At 37.4% G+C, this 24,253-nt stretch overlaps 2 protein-coding genes across 2 annotated transcripts in view; one reads left to right on the top strand and one right to left on the bottom strand.

The window, feature by feature from the left end:
- LOC134806107 (uncharacterized) overlaps positions 1-22,152 on the top strand; it is a 38,475-nt gene extending 16,323 nt beyond the window's left edge. Inside the window, exons 3-5 of the mRNA XM_063779382.1 lie at positions 20,423-20,563; positions 21,069-21,128; positions 21,634-22,152. Coding sequence (XP_063635452.1) covers positions 20,423-20,563; positions 21,069-21,128; positions 21,634-21,831 — 399 coding nt within the window. The 3' untranslated portion in view covers positions 21,832-22,152. The remainder of the gene's footprint in view (positions 1-20,422; positions 20,564-21,068; positions 21,129-21,633) is intronic.
- The window catches only part of LOC134806110 (cadherin-87A), a 484,783-nt gene that overhangs the window by 401,842 nt on the left and 58,688 nt on the right, over positions 1-24,253 (bottom strand). The window lies entirely within an intron of this gene.

Below are 24,253 nucleotides of genomic sequence, written 5' to 3'. Positions count from 1 at the left end.
TTTTGCTGTTGACTGTACCTATGTATCTTTTCAAAAGAAGTTTTATGTCGCTTTACATACCTGTTTGTTCAATAAAAGAAAATAATGTAGTCAGCATTCATATGGAGCACTAGACGCAGTGTAGGTATAATTTTAGAAAAGTATTTTCACATTTCCAAAATGACAAGTCTTGAATAGCTTAATGTGCAAGTTAATAAAATTTCCTAACAGTATTCTCCTGATATATAAATGCCTTGTTTGATTATCAGCATACCAAATATAATTTAGCCGATATGTGTAACATTTTTAGCCCATACACAAAACAGCAGCATGAGCAAAATGTTACCAAACTAGCATGTAAAGAGTATCCCTGAACTATAATTATACATACCATACACAACATAACAATATTATAATTGTGTTATATTTCTCAAACATATTTCCTAAACTTTAGCCTGGCAAACACAACTAGCCAGTTAGTCAGATCCAAGAAAATTATACTCATAGCTTTAGCATAAGACAAAGAGTATGATTCCCTCTGTCTTTAGATAGTCAGTCCTGGGCCAAACTAGGTACATAAAGAATCTATTTTATGCCTGCCACAGAACCCTACAAATTATAAATTGAATAGAATTTCTTAGCACCATGAAATAAAATAGGTACCAAGGGTTAAATTAGACAATTACTGTTAAACTAAACTAAAAATATTTAGTTTACCCAAGAAATGTTTATTGTAAGTTAATTAAAGTTATATAGGGAAGATAAACGGAGTTAACTCCTTATGTTTGGAAACTTAAATTACACATTTTGTAACAAATCTGTTTTATGCTTAAGATGCAATAGATGACTACAGAGTATTATGATGCTTGGTTGAAGTGACCAGGTAACCTTGGTAACTTCATATTTTTTCAATGAATGCCCTGAATTAAAGTGTAGGTAAGTTAAAGTGACCCTTATCTTCTCTTACATTTAAATCAAATAAGCACCCAAATAGCATTTGTTTTATTTTTATTATGTATATTGTACAATGTATACCAATCAAAATATTACACAGGTAGGTATGTGATACTGAGTCAGAAAAGTACACTAATTTACATTAACAAGTGGCATATTATATTGTAAGTATCAAATATTCCACAATTTCCATTTTGCTATGATTAAAATTGAATTCCAACTGAGAAATCTAATAAAATATTAAAATCCAGTAGGACATCTACTTGCAGAAGCAATGATTTTATTCCTACATTCTAGTTTAATGGCATCTCTTCTTTGTCGTTCCCTCATGACTGAGGATCGTGACCAATAACTATGTCCCTCTATTTATCGCGAACAAGGGCTATGTGGGCTGCCCTCTGCATGGAACCACATGCTTGTTTTAAGGAATTCGACCATCTTGCAGGGGCTCTTCCTCTAGCGCGCTTGCCTTCAACTTGCCCCAGTATGATGTCACGTTCGAGGCTGTGGTGTGGCGACCGCATTATGTGCCCAAAGAATCTAAGAGCCCTCTCCTGGCAGATTGTTGAGAGTCGTTTGGTGATTTTGAGTTATCTCAGAATGGTTTAATGGCATAGTCCGCTTCTAATTGTAATTTGATATCTTCAAATTTGTTAATCATTTTGACTAACATGGCTTTTAAATTGTCCGTCCATATTAAATAACAATTTCTAAAATTTTCAATAAGCCGCAAGTGACAATTTGAATTGACGTACGTAGGGCGCGCTCAGCGGAAAAAAAATCATATTCGTTTTGGTTCGACGTACATTGCTGCTTTTCTTAGCGCAATACTGCTCTTTGAGTGTTGCCCTACTTTAGTTTGCTTTACATTGCTACTGACAAGATTTGCTTGACGCACTATATTTATTACCTCAGGAGCTACTAACACATACAGGTTGCTCCAAAGTAAAAAAAATCGTAATTTGTTAATTTCTTCGTAACCGCTACACCGATTGTTATGATACTTTGTATACTGGTTCTAAATACCCTAATGCATATGTACATTTCGGCTTTGTCCAATGGCTAGGGACACCCTGTATAAATAAACAAGAATTGCTCATTTAAAGGTATTAGATAGATAGATTATACAGTGACTCTAAATGTTTCTTTTCAAGTGACATAAATGATTTTTTTTTGGTATATCTTGAGGTTATAGGGAAACTGAACTAGGGTTCAGTCAACTTCAGAAGGTGAGCAGAGTCACGGGGTAGAGTAGGCGAGTAAAGTAAACGACGACTACTAGTAGGTACTTATGATCAAATATTTATACACGTAGGTTGTCGCTGACACAAGCAATGTGCTTTTATGTCACAGTAAACTATTGTGTTACTGCTAAACACTGAAAGTGGCTAATTGCCGCGTTACAATCTAAATATTGGCATGTCAAATTTTAAACCTGTAAAAATCACTATTGTCCGTTAAAAAAACAGCCAATTTATTTGTATTTTACCAAATATTATAAACACAATTTATTAATGTGGCTCTGTGAGCAAATGTGAGCTGTGTAGACTTAAGTCCTCCATGGTTCCGCCATTATGAAAAATTTCCAAACACTAAATCGAAAAATAAACTATTGCTGACAAAATGTGACCTGTAGAGAACAGTCTGACAGACATACAGAAGCATTTTTGACCAAGATGACACAGAAAACATCCCTTCTTTCGGTCCAAAAAGTAAATGTATGTTATTTATTTATTTTTCTTCTTGTCTGTTACCTTCCGTGATTCTTCTCACTTGATGGTCTCATCGGAACATCGGCGCTGGAAGCCACCAGCAACATGCTGAGATGCCCATTTCGTGGCACTTTAATCTTATTTTGTGTTTTTTTTTATATTATGTATTGTCTCGTTTGTGCTTACGAATAAAATCTATTTTATTTTATTCTATTCTAAATGATTCGTACCCGGAACACGATTGTGAACCATTTGACCCGAAATAATCCTATAAGCCTTACAAACTGCGAATACCAGGCCAATTGGCATGCCTCCGTAATCTTCACAAGCTGGATGCATTATGCATACAAGGATGCATTCCACAACAGGTGCATAACAGTAACCTAACTTTACACATGTTCGAAACTCACAGCATTTAAGTATGAGAGTAAACACTGCTGGATATTGCATACCTACCTCGATGGTACCTTACGGCCCGATTCGAACTTTAAGATACGTCAATTAATAGATCTAGAATTTAGGTATGGATTAGATATGTCAGTGTCAAATGTGACGTTTCTTCAAACAAAAACGTCACATTCGACACTGACCCATGTAATCCATATCGTTTCTAGGTATATTAACTGACGTATCTTAAAGTTCGAATCGGGCGGATGTGGGTCTAATTTATTTATATTGGCAAGATTACAGTGTTAAATCTGGGCGTAAAGGAAACTATGAGAAGTCCATATGAAGAAGTATATTGTCGAGGAATAAGCACTGATTACAAATTTAGTCTGATTAGCAGCAAGGTCGAAAACGAATGTGACGGCATCACGCACGCGAACAAAAGCTGTATATTTATTCAAACATTTAAACTTGTTCCACGTGCGTTTATGCAGTTACCTATAAAACAAGATTCTTTCAGTTTACGAAGACACTTTCCAACATACAGGCCTAGTGGGTAGTGCCCTGCCGCCTGAAGCCGATGTTCCTGGGTTCGAATCCTGGTAAGGGCATTTATTTGTGTAATGAGCACAGATATTTTTTCCTGAGTCATGGATGTTATCTATGTACATATTTAAGTGTATTTATCGTTGTCTGAGTAGCCACAACACAGCCTTCTTGAACTTACCGTGGGACTTAGTCAATTTGTGTAAGAATGTCCTTATAATATTATTTATTTTATTTATTTACATACATACATTTATAAACATTGCATGTAAAATAAAATCTTGTAAAAAAGTTGACTTACTGCATTTAACTACGAGTACATTTGTGCTGTTACCGTAACACAACCGCTTACAGTTCGGCATTTGATCTAAAATCATTGGGTCACGCTTCTAATGCACTTTTTAACTGAAGCGAGCATACAAATATGGGCCTTACGACTTGGTAATAGAGTTGTCGATATCCTAAACATAATGCTGGTTGCATTTTACTTTTTGCTGACAAGTCAAATGTGTCGAATGATCTTTAGCGACTGGGTTACAAGATGAAGGAAAGTAATGCATTTTTACTTTGATCTGGCTGTGGCCGTTTGTTAAGTTACATTAATTAGGCCAGTTTGAGTCATAGGAGTCAGTTGTTGAATTTTTTAGTCGGATAGAACAGACTTTCCACCGTATCATAGAACTAGTGATCTGATATTAATTACGTAGTGATCTAATAATAAGAAAATATTTAGAAAACAATTGACTTGTTTTCAATCGACTTCCTAAAAGAAGAGTATTAATAAGTAATTTACCCTATTTTTATTGTTTATAAGTACACAAATCAAAATATAAGTAGGTACACAAGTAAGACCGCTGTGTCGTGACCCGCGCCGCAGGTCGCCCGTTAGCAAACTCGTATAACTACGCGATCAACGTTTCCACCAGGGATGTTACGAATATTCGCATCCGCACCCGCAACCACGGAACTTCCGCATTATTTTCAATCTGCATCCAGATCCGCATCCGCATAAAATCGAAGCGGATGCGGTTGTCGAACAAGTCGGTACAGGAACGTCTTAGCGGCGGCTTAGATGCTAAGTAATTTCGTTATTACTATTACCTATAACGAAATCTTCTAGATCCAGAAAAGTCGGCCATGTAACTGTTTATTAAATATAATGCACCTATATTCTTGCTCAAATACAGTGGAACCTGGATAATTGCAATCTCAAGGGACCGGCCATTTTTTGTCAATTAACCAGGTTTTTCATTTAAGCAGGTCGTGTCAATTAACGAGGTTCAAAAAATCGTTGTGTCAATTATAGAGGTTTTCATTAATAGAGGTTGCGTTCTGACAAATTTCTTTTATGGAGGTGCAAATAACCATTGAAAGTAGATTTACACGCTTACGTTCTGGGTTTCTGGTCTATATATAGCTTCTATACTTGCACTTTTACACTACATTAATTACTACTTTATTTTCTTATTAATCATTTGGGTTTAAAAAATTCCCTTGAATTGTAGAAGAAAGTTTTATTGGAATGTAAAAAGCATACTTTATTTTTGATTTAATAAAAAATATTTCACCTACTACAGGCTGTGATAGATACCCAATAAATAAATTGAATTCTGGATGAAGATATAAATAAAATGATCATTGCTATTAAAATATTGTTTCTGCTGTCTACAACTACATTATTTCAATTACAGAGGTAATAAGTAAGACTCGTTTCAATAATAGAGGTAAAAAGGAGAGCAAAAATAACGGATTTCTTTAGCACAGTGTCAATTATAGAGGTCTTAGTTGCGACGTGGTCAATTACAGAGGCAAAATTACGAAAAGCCCTAAAATCTAAATTGCAATTATAGAGGTTCCAAAATTTCAATTATAGAGGCCCTTTGGTCTCAAGGGACCGGGACCGGACTTTTGGTTGCAATTATTGAGGTTTTCCATTTATCCAGGTGCCAATTAACCAGGTTTCACTGTACTAAACGATTCGGTTTTTTTTAATAAAAATTACTAAAATGTAACTTTTTGCGTTTTTAAGTACCTAATCTTGACATCCGCATCCGCGGATGTGAGCCATTAAATATCCGCATCCGCATCCGCGGATGTCAAAAAATCTGCATCCGCGACATCCCTGGTTTCCACGTATAATATGCGCTAAATGTCTAATTGTAACGTCGCTCGCATTCAGGTCAGATTGGCGAACATAAGCGTCAGCACTTAAAGTAGAGGTTTTAGTTAGTTTATCTTTGTAATTACGAATTAGCGATAATGAAGCGAGTCTGCATAGCAATGTTATTGGACTGCATTTTCTAAATTTACTTCAATACAGAAGAAAAGTGGGCTTAAAAGTCACACTGAATCCGATTCGCGCGTCGCTCCGATGTTCTTCTTCTTTTCGTGTCGAGGTTCCTTTTTTTTAGACGATGGATGCCCAGTAGGCAGCGGTGTTGACAGCCCTGGCTGTCGCGTCCCTCAGAGCTCCGATGTTTGAGCGAGACAACGCTATGCGCATATTATAGCGACATCCCAATCGCACGTCGGAGCGATGTGCGGATCGGATGCAGTGTGCTAAGCCCTAACCTAGCCGTCGCCATACATTCTAACCCATACAGTAGAAGTTTAACATACAAAATTTCTACTCGCTCTATTTTCATTATATATGTATGTATGTTTCATTATAACGTTATAATATATGTATGTACCTATGTTACGTAAATGTTTATGCCAAGTTTTGTGTAGTTTAATTTAAGCATGTGTGCGTAACTTGGATTGTATGTGAGGGACTTTATAGCAGCTCGGCAGGTTCGCGTTGCTCTTAAGCAAGGGATTGATGTGTAAATTTAGCAATAACAGAATTCTTTTCATCCTATGACTGACGAGTGTCAAATAGAAGTCAGACACCACGCAATTGAGCCTGAGAAAAATGTATTGCTAATAAATGCTCTATTTATTTTGATCTGTGCATCATCTGCTAATGAAGATATATTTATCTATACATACTGTTGTTCTACGGTACGAGTAATCGTTGGCTTAGTGTTACCCACTTGAGTCAATGGTACTGTACCTATACAGGGTGATTCATGAGACGTGAGCAGGACTAATCCTGCACACTCAGGAACTGATAATTGATCGATCACCGTCGTATTTAGGTGAAACAACCACACTTTTTCCTATTTTTTCACTTTTTGGTGAGGACTAGTTTAATTCTCTACAATCATGGGCACCCTACAAGACCTAATTAATAAACATAAAACCTCTTTAACCGTAATACATAACAGCATTTTGATTACGACGAAAATAAACTGTCAAACTTGAGTGAGATAAGAGTTTTCAAAAGTAACCAGACCGTGATCACACAGTGATGACATTCAATTTGACACAGAATATCGGTAGTTTAGTATTCTAATTTTAGGGTGACCATGCATGTCGTAAATAAATTATTCACTTTTTTTTTCAATACGACTAGAAAATTATCGTCAAATTCACTAATACTGATACGAAACAGTTATAATTTAGGAAATGTGCAGTGTTAGTCCTGCTCACGTCTCCTGAATCCCCTGTATAAGTACAACTTCTGGGTTTGTCTTGAAATTGATTAAATTTATCTTTATTATAATACTTGTGTTGTACTGCCACTTTCATAGTCGAGTGTCATTTGTATTATTTACATAAGTGGTGAAAAGCAATTGTGTCTACAATCCTTACGATGTTTTAATTTAATAACATTCAAACACCAACATTGACCAAGACCATATATTGCCTAGTATGGGACTATTTAGGACTAAATCTAGTTTAAATATTAATGTTTGCGTACTACGTATAATAGATACAAAAAAATACAAACAATGTACAGTTGCGTGTAGCTATGCCTTCAACTCACATCTTAGTCAACATAATTAACTTTTTGCCAACGTTTCATTTATTGCCCGTGTTACAGGGCCTACCCTAGTAGGCCTACTTTACCCTCTAGGTTGGAAGGTCAGATGGCAGTCGCTTTCATAAAAACTAGTGCTTGCGTCAATTCTAGGGATTAGTTAACAACCCCAGGCTCCCATGAGCCGTGGCAACAAGCCGCGAAAACGCCAGGAAGATGATGATGTTACAGGGTCTACCCTGTATATAATAGTTTTAGAAATATTCCTGTGGGCCTAGCCAATATGACAGTAGGTACATCGACAAACGCCAAACAAAAAGAATAAATGTTTCGGGATGACAGAATCTTTTGATAAAAAGTCACTACTTCCATACATTATTTAAGTTTCGATTGGCGTTTTCTATCAACGATTGGCATTTCGGCTAGGCCCCCTTAAATCATATAGTAAGTTTTTTATAATTTTAACGGAGCATAAATTCAAGGTAAGTTCTAAAAAAGCACTACTGTGGCCTTGCACATTGGAACTTGCGAACATAAACCCAAAGCCATTCTTCCAGTCGACCCAGAGAAAGATCAGACGAACTTCATGTGCGCACGATCATAAAACATGAAGTAGTGCATAAACTGCAAGGCCGCCAGTTATTGCATAATGTAATGTATGAAAACATTTTAGTCTGTGACGAGCGCAGTCAAATTATGATTTTAATTGTCTAAATAATGAGATGCTTTGAAATGTTTGCGAAGTAAATCAAGGTTGTCAGTTGTCAGTGATACATATGGGTATTAGGTAATTAATTATTTTTTCTCAAACATGCAATGAAATATTGATGTTATGTTCCTTATAATAGGCTGCGAAGTATGACGTTTCAGGTGCGGCTAGGACAAAAGGTCGTTAATGGAATTTCATACACATCTTGCAGGCCTAGGCCGGCAAAGTCCTCTTTTTTAATTTTCATTTCACAGATATTTGTGACAGAGCATCGTGGCATTCATCCATTAAAAAAAACTAGAGGCAGTATTTGCTTTATGGTTCGTAATGACACTCTGCCACTACGCGTATAAAAAAAAAACAAAAAACAATGTTTGCTATAATTTGCAGTTTTATTTGTATAAAATCAATATGAACTTAATAAATAATACATTCTATAATTTTATAATTTTAAATTATAAATTTAACTACACAAATAAAAACATTTAAAATATTAATTCATCTAAACGTTAGCGGTAAAAAGGTCTACTCAAACACGCGTAGTTATATTTTTTAAATTGTTATGGAGGTAAAGTTGAAAAATATTCATTCTGTTTTATTGGATTTATGGTGCGTTGTTGATTTTTTGACTTTAATATGAGTTCCGACGATTTCATTATTTATGAAATTAATATTCATTGTAATTTAGGCGTTGGAATTGGCAGCGTAAGCAGAATTGATTTTAATAACTTGCTGCCTCTACCGCCAAGTCAAAGACGAAGTATGTATATGGTTGCTTATGGCAATTTTATTATTTGAGAAACTAAGAAAAATGGCTTACAGTTTATTAGAAACAGTTTTGTGGCATATTTTAAATGAATGTAACTACAAATTCGTCAACACTGTGGAAATTATACTTATTTACTCCGTGCATAAAGCAACGATGTATGTGAAATATGATATCAACATGAAAGACTATGTAAACTTATGTGACGAAAACGACAGTCAGACGGATACAAGGCGAAAAAATCAAAGATACATGAAAATATACGGGTAGTAAAAATACACGACTCGTGTAAAACATACGCGTGATAATGATATAGGTACGTGTTGGTTATATTTTGGGTGTACTTTACTTTTAGTTTTTTCTATAAATAAAATTTGGGTTTCGTGGATTTTTTATTTTATTTATTTCATTGCATGTTTGAGAAAAGCACTATACATACCTCGGCGGGAAATGGGGTTGCCCGCGCTCAGACCTATCCGGCCTCGCTTCGCTCGGCCGTCTATATGTCTTCGGCCGGCAACCCCTTTCGTCCCGGCCTCTGTAGTAATGTACTATTAATATTTGCATTTCTTAAATATTTTTAATATTGATGACATCCGACTTTCAATCTGGAGGTCGCGGGTTCAAATCCTGGCTCGTACCAATGAGTTTTTCGGGACTTATGTACGAAATATCATTTGATATTTACCACTAGCATTGCGGTGCAGGAAAACATCGTGAGGAAAGCTGCATACATTTGCAAAGAAATTCAAAGGTGTGAATTCCCCAATCCGCATTGGGCTAGCGAGGGGACTATAGCCCACAAGCCCTCTAGCGCATAAGAGGCGGCCTGTGCCCAGCAGTGGGACGTATATAGGCTGTAATTATGACTGTTCCCCAAAATTTATCATATTTTTGTTAAATTTTAAAGTTTAAAGGCATCAAGGGTATATATATTTACGTATTGGATTTAATTTGTTATCGTTTCGTAAATCGTAGGTATGTCGTTTTAAAATATGAGCGTAGAGCGTAATTGTGACTCTAAAGTTTCTATTGCAGTTTTCTATTATATGATTATCATATGGCTAAGCTCCCAGTTGACAAAGTCGAGCTCGCTTAGATATTTTTGCTCTTAGTCTCACCAGCGATACTGTACCTAGGACGCCCAGTAGTAAGTAGCCCTACCTATAGTACCTACTTAATGGCAGGCTTGGAATGTTGGCATGTTTCTGCCTTCTTTAAATTCATCGTTCGTCGATCAACTTGGAAAATAACGTATTAAAATATTTAACAAACTGCTGTAATTTGCACGTGCCCAACAGGTGCATATTGCACGTCAGAAACTATTACCATATTTGATATTTTATGAAAATTGGTATTAAATCTGAATAATTTACGATTTGTGCTGATGTCAGTTGTCATTAAGAGCGCTATTACATTTCGGCGTTGAGCGAGTTTAGGTATTTTACGCGCTGCGGCAGGCCGTGCGAGCTCAGTATGCCGATCCCTTCTACCACACTCGCACTACAATGATGGATTAAACATTCTTGATCCTTCGCGAAGCATATTGAAATCAACCATAACAACACTAACTGTACTTAACTTTTAAAGTTCTAAAACTGTTATTTGGTAAGTACGAAAATACTAAATGCAGTGCAAATGTACATAGGGGCTGTTCATAAATTACGTCATCTATTTTTGACGATTTTTGACCCCCCCACCCCTCAAATCATCCAAAAATCAAGCTTCGGATGAATCCGTTTCCTCCTACGTCATGTTACCATCATCCGATGTCCAGACCCCCCCCCCCCCTCTCCCATTTGAAACGACGTAATTTATGAATAGCCCCATACTCGTACTTATGAAGGTATATTACTCGAAAGAAATTATAGGTACCTACTCGCTTATTTACATGTTTCGTCATTGCATTTGGTACCTATAGGTTGTAAAGTTTGTATCAACGAGGGTTTAAAAACGAACTGGTACTGAGGATCTGATGATGATTAAGGTGGTCACGGATACCAATCAACCATGTAGTAACATGATTAGGCTCGTTTGATTCGTCTCAACAAGATATTTGACACTGAAGATACACAGGGTCTGATGATGGAGCTGGAAGGTGGCCACGGGTACCAGTCTATCATGTAACTAAACAACTTCGTGTTTGGGCTCGTTTGATTCGTCTCAACAAGATCTTTGGCACAAGATAATACTCAGGGTCTGATGATGGAGCCGGAAGGTGGTCACCGGTACCAATCAACCATGCAACTAAACCACTTCGTGTTTAGGCTCGTTTGATTCGTCTCAACAAGATCTTTGACACAAGATAGTACTCAGGGTTTGATGATGGAGCCGGCAGGTGGTCACCGGTACCAATCAACCATGCCACTAAACCACTTCGTGTTTAGGCTCGTTTTATTCGTTTCTATAAGATCTTTGACACAAGATAGTACTCAGGGTCTGATGTTGGAGCCGGAAGGTGGTCACCGGTACCAATCAACCATGCAACTAAACCACTTCGTGTTTAGGCACGTTTTATTCATCTCAACAAGATCTTTGACACAAGGTAGTACTCAGGGTCTGATGATGGAGCGCGAAGGTGGCGACGGGTACCTGTCTATCATCATCAGCTCCATCATCAGACCCTGAGTAGTATCTTGTGTCAAACATCTTATTGCGACGAATCAAACGAGCCCAAACACGAAGTGGTTCAGTTACATGGTAGACTGGTAGCCGTGGCCACAGTCCAGCTCCATCATCAGACCCTGAGTACTAACTTGTGTCAAAGATCTTGTTGCGACGAATCGAACGAAGCCAAACACGAAGTGGTGTAGTTGCATGGTTGATTGGTACCGGTGACCACCTTCCGGATCCATCATCATACCCTCAGTACTACCTTGTGTCAAAGATCTTGTTGCGACAAATCAAACGAGCCCAAACACGAAGTGGTTCAGTTACATGGTAGACTGGTACCCGTGGCCACAGTCCAGCTCCATCATCAGACCCTGAGTACTAACTTGTGTCAAAGATCTTGTTGCGACGAATCGAACGAAGCCAAACACGAAGTGGTTTAGTTGCATGGTTGATTGGTACCGGTCACCACCTTCCGGATCCATCATCAGACCCTCAGTACTACCTTGTGTCAAAGATCTTGTTGCGACAAATCAAACGAGCCCAAACACGAAGTGGTTCAGTTACATGGTAGACTGGTACCCGTGGCCACCTTCCAGCTCCATCATCAGATCCTGAGTACTATCTTGTGTCCAAGGTCTTGTTGAGACGAATCAAACGAGCCTAAACACGAAGTGGTTTAGTTGCATGGTTGATTGGTACCGGTGACCACCTTCCGGCTCCAACATCAGACCCTGAGTACTATCTTGTGTCAAAGATCTTATAGAAACGAATAAAACGAGCCTAAACACGAAGTGGTTTAGTGGCATGGTTGATTGGTACCAGTGACCACCTGCCGGCTCCATCATCAGACCCTGAGTACTATCTTGTGTCAAAGATCTTGTTGAGACGAATCAAACGAGCCTAAACACGAAGTGGTTTAGTTGCATGGTTGATTGGTACCGGTGACCACCTTCCGGCTCCATCATCAGACCCAGAGTACTATCTTAAGTCAAAGATATTGTTGAGCCGAATAAAACGAGCCCAAACACGAAGTGGTTTAGTTGCATGGTTGATTGGTACCGGTGACCACCTTCCGGCTCCATCATCCGACCCTGAGTACTATCTTGTGTCAAAGATCTTGTTGAGATGAATAAAACGAGCCTAAACACGAAGTGGTTTAGTTGCATGGTTGATTGGTACCGGTGACCACCTTCCGGCTCCATCATCAGACCCTGAGTACTATCTTGAGTCAAATAAATACATATAGAATGTCAGGTCGTTTCAAATATTTTTAATCCTGTCCGGTAGTTTATTAAACTGTACCATTATAAATTATAATACTATAAAAACAGTGCTAGGATCAAAGTCTCTCGTTGCGGTTTACACGCACACAGTATAGCGTTTTACACGGCGCCCGCCGCACACAATGATAAAAAACCTCGTCGTCGCCGTTGAAAATGTGCGGAGCCGACCGACACACGTCCTGCCTCTACAAGCTCTGCCGCGGCACTGAGCTGGCGCAGCGCGCGTCATCGGTAATATAGAGTAGTTTTCAAAAAATTGCCAAAAAATTATAGTAGAATTTCATAAACACTAATGTATACCAACAGCATAAGCAAACGTTGCAGATTGCTTGAGTATGAAAATGACTTCGATATTAAGTAGATTTTCGTAGGAATTGACACTTGTTTCGGAGAGAAAATCGAGTTCGTTTTACTTTGATTTTCTCTTTCTCAAAGGTATGTAGGAAAAATATAGTTTGATATGCCTAAAGTACAGGGTATTAGTAACACAAAATAGCCAGGTTTAGCAGAGTAAAATTCTCAACATTTCCAAATAAGAGCTCGCCATTCAGTGCTTCACGGGGTTTTTCGGAAACGACCATCAGAAAAAAAATCATTACTAATTTAATAAGTCCTTTTTCTAATATTTACAACGACATTTATAAAGATAAGAAGACGCTTTTACTGGAACAAGTACTCATTGTTTCTAATAATGAGCGCAAAGTCCTGAATTTCGTCGACTAGTATCATCAATTTTGCATTATTTCGACTTTTCTTGTAAGAGCGCTCTTAAATGGTGATTAGTTACCTAGATATTATTGATGTAAATATTGACAATAAAAATGTGTTGATTGATCCATAAAATAAAGACAATGGTAAAGGATGACTCACGCTGGGACGGTTCGTGTCCGGGCCGATGCGTTCGATATTTTCGTTTTCTATGACGGATGCTTTCTAAAGAAAACTAACAGGCCTATTCGGATTTCGAGATAATCACAAGATCTTGAGACGATTTAGAGATCAACTAGATCTACATTAGATATCGACTAGATGTGACTTGGATATCTAAGTCATAACTTGTCGAAATCGTTCAAGAGGACCTCCAGAATCGCGGAAACGTCAAATTTGACATATCTATCTTACAAATATCTTTAAATTATCCGTATCGTAACTTGTTGAAGTCTAGTAGAAATCTAATTCATTTTCCGAATCGAGCCGATAGTGTCGGACGCCACTGCCCGGACACGGACCCTTCTTTCAGTCATCCTTTAAGCTTTATATTTATAAACGCGCTACATACCTCAATTAGCTAATAATCGTTTGTCCTTATCTGTCATTTTGACTTATGTATTTGTAAGAAAGGGATAAAACATAATTTAGCTAAATCAGGCCCGTAAAGTTTTATGAATAGGGGGGTTAGTTTGTAAGAAAACGCCTATACCTACGAGACAAAATTTGCAAAATTTTAACACCCTCACCTTCATGGGACGCAATTTCAGCCTTACCAGCAAGCAGTGAAACCTTAGAAAATTTCAACCACAAACCTACCTTGGTGTCACCCGATCTCTCTAACCTCTGAGAGGTAACATTGTACGCACTGACATCTAAAATGGTCGCTGTAGGCTGCTCGTGACCACATTAGGCGTCGTTAGGGTTCAAGGGGTCAGCATACCAGACAGCCTAGGTTGCCTAGAACTTGAGGTCCGTTGGATCACGATTGTGGGGTTTGAGGTCGCGTATCTATTTATAGGCAAAATAAAAAAATAAAAAATTACAGTACATCTAGTGTTCCATTCCATACGTAATTACGTCGAAAATTTAAAGTGCCATTCGAAAATCGTGTCGATTTAAAACACTCCCTTCGGCCGTGTTTTAAAATTCGCCACTCGTTGCTAACTTCCTATTTCTCGCACTTGTATCATAAATAAATATTATTTTAGATTTTACTACTTACGAGAAGGTATCTAATACCTTTAAACGAGCAATTCGTCTTGTCTACCTTTTCTCGGATCTCGGAAACGGCTCATGGGGCGATCGGGTTTTCGGGGGCGAAAAATCGATCTAGCTAGGTCTTTTCTCTGGGAAAACGCGCATTTTTGAGTTTTTACATGTTTTCCGTCTCCCAGATATTGTAGATTAAACTGTGACTATTATTACATATTATAAGTTCAATTACTACAGTTTACCCTGCTTCGATACCTCAACTAAAACAACCTATAGAATAGATAGACTGTAGGTTGGACTGGGAATGACGCGCGACAACACAGCAAGCAATACTCGTAGCGTCGTAACGAATTACCTTGACAGTGACGGGCGTTTGCACACGTGTGGCCATGAAACAGGCGAGTGTCGAAAATATTCAGCACTTTATTGTACAATCAGTCCTTGTACTCGCTTAATAATGCATTGTACAGTTAGTCATTGCGTATAATTGGATTTAGAACTCCACTTCAATGAAAGCAAGTTTTCATTACAATGATCCTTGATAATATGATATTTATAAACAATCAATCAATACCTTAATTAAGTACCTACAGTTAAGTACCTACTTAATTAAGTTAATACACGGTGGTCAAAAAATAAGTACATTCCCGTTGACAGGGAGGTTTTGGGGTTATACTGAGCATCTTTTACTATGGGACCAACCCCGAAATCGCAAAAAAATTTGGCTGTTTCATACATTTTGGCTGGTTCATTTTCTATGGAAGGGTAAATTTTTTTTTCGCGTTTTCGGGGATGGTCCCATAGTAAAAGTTGCTCAGTATAATCCCAAAATCTCTCTGGCAACGGGAATGCACTTATTTTTCGGCCACCGTGTATATGTACATTAAAACACAATAAAAATCGTGTTTTACAATGAGAGTCAAAGTTTTTAATGTTCGATTCGATGCCATGACTCAGCCCATTTTTATGTGTATTCCCATTTTGTCTCCGCAGGGCACAGATTTGAATAGGTGCATTTTTATGAATCGCTCCCATTTGTCTCCCTGCCTAATGATGATGAAGGATTATATAGGTACCGAGATAACCATTAATAAATATTACGAGTATAACGTAATAAATTATGACTTGCAATGTCATACATGTGTTCTCTAAAATATGTTCATTTTACGCCGCTTAAAATAAACACACGACCTCACCCAGTGCACCATAATAATAAAGTTAACGTCAAACTGCAAATCGCTGGTTTCGTGGCCACACGACAATGAGGTCACCCGTCCGTGGTCGTCTATAATTATTGACAGCTTTCTTGAATGGCGCACCGAATTTAATGTCCCACAATATTTTATTATGGGATGTAATGTTTACGTGCATGAAGGTGGTTTTAGTAATCCCGTTAAATGTGTTATAATATTTGGAACACAAGGTAATCTATTAACCTAGGAATATTTTAGTATTGATTGGTACCTACATAATAAATATTTAGTCTAAAAATATACACACAAATAGTACATTAGACTTAAGTATATCGACCGGGATATGAACCGTGATGATGTATTGTTTTCGAGCTCCCGATATTTCGACGCAGTTACATGCATCTTGTTCACGGGTAACTGATGATAACAATGCAAAAGGTAATCACGATTCATATCCCGGTCGATATAAGTCTAGTGAAACTATAACCGTGAATCATTCAAAATTGTTATAATATATATTACATTGCTCATCTTGTTAACTGACAGTTCGTAAACCTTATTACAAAAGGCATAAGGTCTATCGATGGACAGTTAAAATTGTACCATGCTTCAGATTCACTTAGAAAATAGAGCGAGTAAACGTTTTAATACACAACTTCTACACACTTTATTTTCTTTTCACGCCACTGTTCGGAAATGTGTTAATTTTTTTTAATAATTATCCATTCAGTTCAACGCTTAAGGCATTTTTTACTTTTGTAGCTGTTTGTGTTCTTTTTATTATAGCAAAAACGCTTCTAAGTTTAGAGTCGGTTTGAAGCAAATAACAGAAAAACGCCTCTTAAAAGTGATAAAAAAAGTAAAAAAGGCGGGATCGAAAAATACTTACTGAATTGGATAGTGTAAATTGTGTTTGACTAAAAATACAAGAAACACGTATCTACGCTCGCTATAAAAATGAGTTCTTCTAGTGAAGAAAATGATATTCTTACGCTGACGCTTACCGAAATTCAAGAGACAGCACAGGCAGTGACTAGTAATTTGCTACCAGAGAAATCGCGGGGTAGTACTTATAGTTATGCAAATGTTGTTTCTTATTTCCTCGCAGTAGTCGTGAAAAGCACTATGTAATGCCTCGGCCGGAAACACTAAAGATGGACTCGTATTATTTGTCTCAAACACACTCGTCCATCTTTTTGTGGTTTTCCGTCCTCTCTTACAATGTACTATTGTACCTATTACCTATAGCAAGAAAAACTAATACCATGATAAGTTGCGTTGTCGCGCGCGACTCCATACCTACACAAGTACCTATGGACTCACGCGAGAACGCACCTTATGCTAGACCGCCAGGTATAGATATATTCATCATTCTCTTGCCCTTGTCCCATTCACTTGGGGTCGGCGCAGCATGTCTTTCTCTTCCACACCTCTCTGTCGCCCGTCATTTCATCATTCACTTGCGTTCGTTTCATATCATCTCTCACACAGTCCATCCACCTTTTCCTCGGTTTTCCTTTCCTCGTACTTCCCTCCACATTCATTCGTAATACCTTTCTCGTCACATGACTTTCATCCCTCCGCATCACATGCCCGTACCACGCTAGGCGATTTGCCCTTACTTTTTCTGTTATGGGTGCAACTTTCAGGCTTCCACCAAGTTTCATGTCATTTCAGGTTTTCGTTCAAAATGAGAGAGTAACTTAGATTGTATGGGATCAAAATCTTGGCTGGGGGTTCGTAAGACTCTTAAATATCTTCAGTGTAGGTCAGAGATTTTGTCTCTACCCATAATTATGTAGAGACAGTTAATTAAGTATATTAAAACCAAAATATTACTTTTCTAATCCGCGAAAAGATAACGTGCTAGTCAATCAGTGCTAACCCGTTATACTTACTTGCGTATTTTTACATGCAATTAATATTCCCACCCTCCCACCGCAAAAATAAATACGCAAATAAATATAACAAACCACCACCAAAAGAATAAACCTCGACACGTGTTTCGCCTCTCTACGAGGCATCCTCAGGAGTTGTTGACGGTCTGACGCCCGGCAACGGAATGACCTGTCTAGAATGGTCGGCCATATTTATACCTTGACCACTCCCCCTACCGTGCAAGTGTGAGTGAGATGGAAAAATTCAAGTAACAACTCACCATGTTTTCCATCCTCGAGTCAAGAATTTAACTAATGTGGAGTTCTCAGAAAATGAAATTGGGCTTTTAGATAAAGGTTTGAAGTATAATTTCCAGTCAAAAATTACTCATAGAACATTAGAAAATTTGGCAGTGGATTCTGAGGTTGCAATAGTGCGGGGCCGTGGTGATGTAGATACAAAGACCATGGTGGCTAATGTTATCAAGAGTACTAGTCCAGCACAGAGTGCGTGTGTTGATTCTGATGTTTTGCTGCTAAGATCTATACAACAGAAAGTGCAAGACAGTGATTTGGTGGTTTCAAAGGCAGATAAAGGCAACTGCATTGTGATTATGGAGAAGGGACAGTATAATCAGAAAGTACTAGACCTTATTCAAGGTGACGGATTTACGAGATTGCAAAGAGACCCAACTCCAGGGTTCCAGAAAGATCTTAGACAAGCAGTTAAGAATTCTTCATTTGTTTTTGAAACCGAACATCAGAAGAGTATGGTTGTGCCTATGAATCCACGAGCTCCTATTCTTTATGGACTTCCCAAAATTCATAAGGATAATATCCCAGTTCGTCCAGTGGTCTCATATTTGGGTGCGCCAACTTATAATCTGGCAAAAAGGTTGAATTCCATTATAAGAGACAAGTCCCAGTTCCAGCCGAAATATTGCTTGAAAAATAGCTTGCAGTTAATAGAAAAGATCCAGGACATTAACATACCAGATAATGCTGTTCTTCTTTCATTGGATGTAGACAGTTTGTTTACAAATGTGCCATATGGAGAGACTTTGGAGATTATTAAGGGTCTTTTTGAAAGGCAACGTTTACATCCAGGGGAAGTAGATGAATTGATAGATCTAACAGCGATTTGTATGAAACAAAATTATTTCAGATTTGGGGGACAGTACTATTTGCAAAGTGATGGTTTGGCTATGGGTTCACCACTAAGTCCTTTAATGGCTGATATTTTTATGGACCATTTTGAGAACCAGCATATTGTGGGCAACAATAATATATTATACTATTTTAGATACGTGGATGATTTGATTATTTGTTGGACGGGTAGTATGAGCCTGCTGGATGCATTTATTGCTGAAATTAATGGTAAGCATCCAAAAATTAAGTTTAAAAAGGAACTAGAGCAAGACAACTCATTGAATTTTCTAGATTTAACAATCACTAAAGTAAACAACAGGCATCAGTTCAAAATTTACCGTAAGCCTACACATACCGATACAGTTATCCCGGCTTCTTCCACGCATCCGTGGCAGCATAAGTTGGCTGCTTTTCATTGTTATGTGCATAGAATGTTGACTGTGCCTCTTTCTGATGAACACTATCAGATTGAATTAAATAATATTTATCACTTAGCAGTTTCGAATGGTTACGATAAGTCTGTTGTGGATGGTATCATCAGGAAAAAGCGGAATAGTATGGTCAACACTATGTTGTATGCGGCACGATCCTCTGAACCGATTAAGAAATATAAAGCGAGCATAACTTATGTTGGCAAGTTGTCTGATGCAATTTACAAAATTTTGAAGTCTAACGACATTCCTGTGGCCTTTAAGACAAATAATACTTTGCACTCGAAGCTTTGCAATGGCAAAGATAAGATCGAGAATGGGAAAAAGTCTGGAGTTTATAAGCTTACCTGTGACGATTGCAATAAAGTGTATGTGGGGCAAACGGGCCGTAGTTTCACTACTAGGTATAAAGAGCATGTTGCGTCATATAGACATAACCATCCAGAGAAGTCCAATTTTGCAAAGCACTTATTAGATACAGGTCACACTTTATCTGAGAATCATTCTTTTGATATTTTACATGTTTGCGAAAAGGGATTGCGTTTGGGTGTTCTGGAACAACTGGAAATAATTAGGTACAACAATAGGGGCATGATTCTTAACAAACAATTGAATGTTGCGTCATCGCCGTTATTACGAATTTTTCCATCTCACTCACACTTGCACGGTAGGGGGAGTGGTCAAGGTATAAATATGGCCGACCATTCTAGACAGGTCATTCCGTTGCCGGGCGTCAGACCGTCAACAACTCCTGAGGATGCCTCGTAGGGAGGCGAAACACGTGTCGAGGTTTATTCTTTTGGTGGTGGTTTGTTATATTTATTTGCGTATTTATTTTTGCGGTGGGAGGGTGGGAATATTAATTGCATGTAAAAATACGCAAGTAAGTATAACGGGTTAGCACTGATTGACTAGCACGTTATCTTTTCGCGGATTAGCAAAGTAATATTTTGGTTTTAATTAGTATGGATTTCCGCAAAGTAACGCCTGATTCTATTCACTAATTAAGTATATGCCTAACTTTCGTTGTTTCAGCCAGAACATTGCTCGTCAAAATTCGACCTGAGCGTAGCAGAGGCGGTGCGTGACGCACGCCGCGCCGCCACCTTCAGCGCGGAGAACCATCATAAGTTCCTGCTAGGACACATGGTTGTGTTCCGAATGCATCTTAACAAGGTAACTCCACCTTCCATACTATAGTAAGTAGAGCCACCTTTTCACCACGGAGACGGTTGGCAGTTCTCAACTGTGAGTTTCTCCAGAAACATCCAGCCTATGCCAATTTAGGGCTTACGTTTTAGTACTACACTCATTTTATAATCATACTTACGGCCCGATTCGAACTTTAAGATGCGTGTAAAAAATAAGACATGGATCGGATATGTAACTATCGTATCTTTAGCAAATTTTTGACGTATTTTTAAGTTCAAATCAGGTCGTTAGCGCCTATTTCTATGTAGGTATATTCCTAACTTTATCATTTTCTTTATAAATCGACAAATGCCAGTACACAAAGCGTTCAATTAGTACCTAATGTTAGACTAATTTATTCATTGACTCCTTGCCAAACTTCTTCGAGTAACATGTAGGCACATGACAGCAGCATTTTATATAATATGTAATTTATTATGACGCAATGTAAATACGTTGTTATAATTATTTGTCATTCGTTTTGTTTCAGAGTGACGACTATATCAAGAAATGTGACAAGATGTTTTTAGACTGCGGATTGGCATGTGAGGTAAGGTGACTCTTTTTCATTTTAATTTTTGACTTACCTGCATCGGTATTGAGAAATGAATGTTACTGTTTAAAATTTCCGTCGTGGCTTAAAAGATGTGTTGTGTTATCATAGCATGATTTGCACCTACAGAACAGTTTAATCTTGGCAAATTATTAGTTTTATCTAGAAGTGCTACAGTGTCATGATCAACTCTTCAATAGTAACTTTTATATACTTACCTACTCCCGAATAAGAATAAGAATATTTCTTTAAAAGAAACAACCTTATTAACATTTGTCAATGTCCTGTGGCCCCACACTCTGTACTATGCCTGTCACGTGGTAGCATAACTAGCATAACATCTGAAAACACATTGACTGTAGGTATACTTTCTTACACAATTTCCTCGTGGTTAAAAACCCACACAAGACGTTGAAACCCACGGAAGGTTGCGTAGCTTAAAAAAAACTAAAGTGCAGACAATCCTAAAAAAACATAAATCTTAGTATCTTTATCATTCCAGACGATGCCACGTATGAAGCGCTGGCGCAGCCTGGCCCAGCAAGAGATCAACCGCGTCCGCGACGACATCCTTCACTCGCGCCACGCTTACAAGGACCTAGTTGCGCACGCGACGCGGAAACTTAACCACGTGCGTAAGCACACGCGCGCCAGGGCCGACAAAGCTGTTGAGGAGCTGGAAAAGTGTATTAAATCGTAATGTGTCTTTATGAAGGACAAATTCGATGTCATCATAATGATTATAGAGGGCCTTCATATAGTTGTGCCGTTCTCGCGAATGTTCACTTTCTCTGTTTACTATGGGGAAACCTATACAAAACGTAGAACGTTCTCGAGAACGGCACAACTATAGGTCTTCATAATTATTAATGAGGAACTAGAAAAGTATTAAATCGTAATATGTACGTTTCCGAACAATAAGCTTCTGAAGGAAGCTTTCAAATTTTCTGGTGTCCGTGTCTATTCTACAGAGCACGATTGCAATTCACAACAAGCGTAGGTATGTTTCTTTTTGGTTCAACTCCAGCTGGTATAGGCGTCATATTAACCCAAGTCGCAAACAAAAGCTATCACAGATCTCTTGAGGGTTTGCAACGTTATCTGCGTCTGTATAGATACGTATATCTTATGTTGATATTTTTAAAACGAATTTTCTTGTACATAACCTATCTCATACATTACGAACCGAGTCAGGCGTGGCTCACTCCGCGATTTCGTCGCTTTGCTACAGGTAGCTAAAAGTACATCCGTTCGGCCCCAATTTTGGGGTTTGCCATAAGCCGCGCGTGGCGCTGTCGCCACCTAGCGGCCATATCTGTTCTGATCGTAACAGACGCGTTTTGTTAGAGAGTGAGTCTTCTGTACCTAGTACTATTACTTATTCTGTGACCGAGTACAAAATCTGTGCACCTTTTCAAAATCAGGGATCAAAATGTGCACAGATTCCTATCGACAAAGATCAATTGGAATCATATAGCATCATGTTATTTTTCCGGCTAGCACATTACCCCGGCAAGGTCCGATTCATATTTTATACCATCAAAATATAGCCCTCGAATTTGATTTTCTATTGACTGATAGTCACTTGTCTTAAAAATAGATTGGACCTTACTAGGATAAGGCACCTAGCTGAAATGGATATTTCATTATAGAGTAAGTAGGCTACAGCTTTCTGTTTAATCAATTCGAAAGTGCCATGAGTTTTGAGCAGTAAAAAGCTCATTTCTATTAATTTATCATCTAAGTACGGTTAATAGTCGCGTATTTTATTATTAATCGCGTGTCAAGAAAATGTGCGATAAATTCTCACTTATATATGATTTGTCAAAGTGGAAAGTTTTATCAATAGTGATAAATGATAAAAACGCGACCATAATACCGACAGGCTTTTTTTTAATGAGGTCCATGCTTTTTTGATTTGAGAATGAAAACACTTGAATTAAAAATTACTTGAGACTTTCATTCTCGATTCACACCAAAGCATAGCATATTGGTCTCATCCTAGGATAAAAGTCTTAACTTATTAAACTAAATTAGATGTTAAGGAGCTTGTTGTTTTTATAAAATGTAATTGCATTTTGTAATGCAATAACGTTGCAGAATACAAAATTACCAATTCTGGTTTGTCCTTATGATTAAGATAAATAAAAAATTGGTAACAAGGTAACTTAATTGGTTCCAAAACTTCCAAAATCCATAGCAACAAAATTATTTTTTGATTCGTCATACGGATAAATTCTGGTTTTATTGTATACTTTTATAATGTACATACATAGTTATGTTATTTTATTATATTAATGGAGCCAAACAAAGGCTTAATGTCGTAGGTAGCATGACATTTCACATGCCAAGTATGATATGTGTAATTGTGCTTTTCCAGTTTAGTGATGTTACCTAATTTAACTTACTTTAGAAAACGTACTTAGGACCACTGTGATAGCTGAAGGAGAGATTATATTCGGAAAAATCTTGAAATTATATCATGTTATCAAGTATTTATTAGGTATCAATTATTTTAATGATTTAAAATTCTGAAAATTTGAGAAGAGTATGTTTTTCCAAACTTTTTAGGTACTTATTTTCGGTTGGCTCTCTACTCGAAGTACAAAACAACAAATACCTTGTTAAACATTTTCGTAATTTAGAGACAAAGATTTTTCCGAACATAATTATTTTTATTTAATACCACTTAAGTTCAAGTACCTACTAGTACAATTTGTTGTCTTATTAATAATAAATTTTATATTTACGTAATTATTGTTTAATATTTTATTGCAATGTAAAATATTTTTGTAATATAAGATATAACAACAATTTTACCTGGAATCATTTCATCCGTTGGCATGAATATAAGTAAACTAGGTACCTTTGGTAAATAAAAGCAGCTGATTTCTTTTAAAAAAGATCTCTTTATTTTTCGTTGTTAAATAATACTTTTAGGTATAAAAATAGTTCAGTATTTACATATACAGATCTAGAAATGACTTTTTAATGTCTAAAATACTTAAGACAAATTTAAAAATAAAATATGATATTACAAACGACTTTTTTGACACGTTAAACTTCCGAAATAATTTTAAACGTAACGTTCTTTGTACACTATTTGTACATGAATATAATGA

The sequence above is a fragment of the Cydia splendana genome, chromosome 2, assembly GCF_910591565.1.
Source record: "Cydia splendana chromosome 2, ilCydSple1.2, whole genome shotgun sequence".
NCBI classification, from domain to species: Eukaryota; Metazoa; Arthropoda; class Insecta; order Lepidoptera; family Tortricidae; genus Cydia; species Cydia splendana.
Note: the sequence above shows the minus strand (reverse complement) of the source record. Positions and strands in the feature narration are given on the sequence as shown.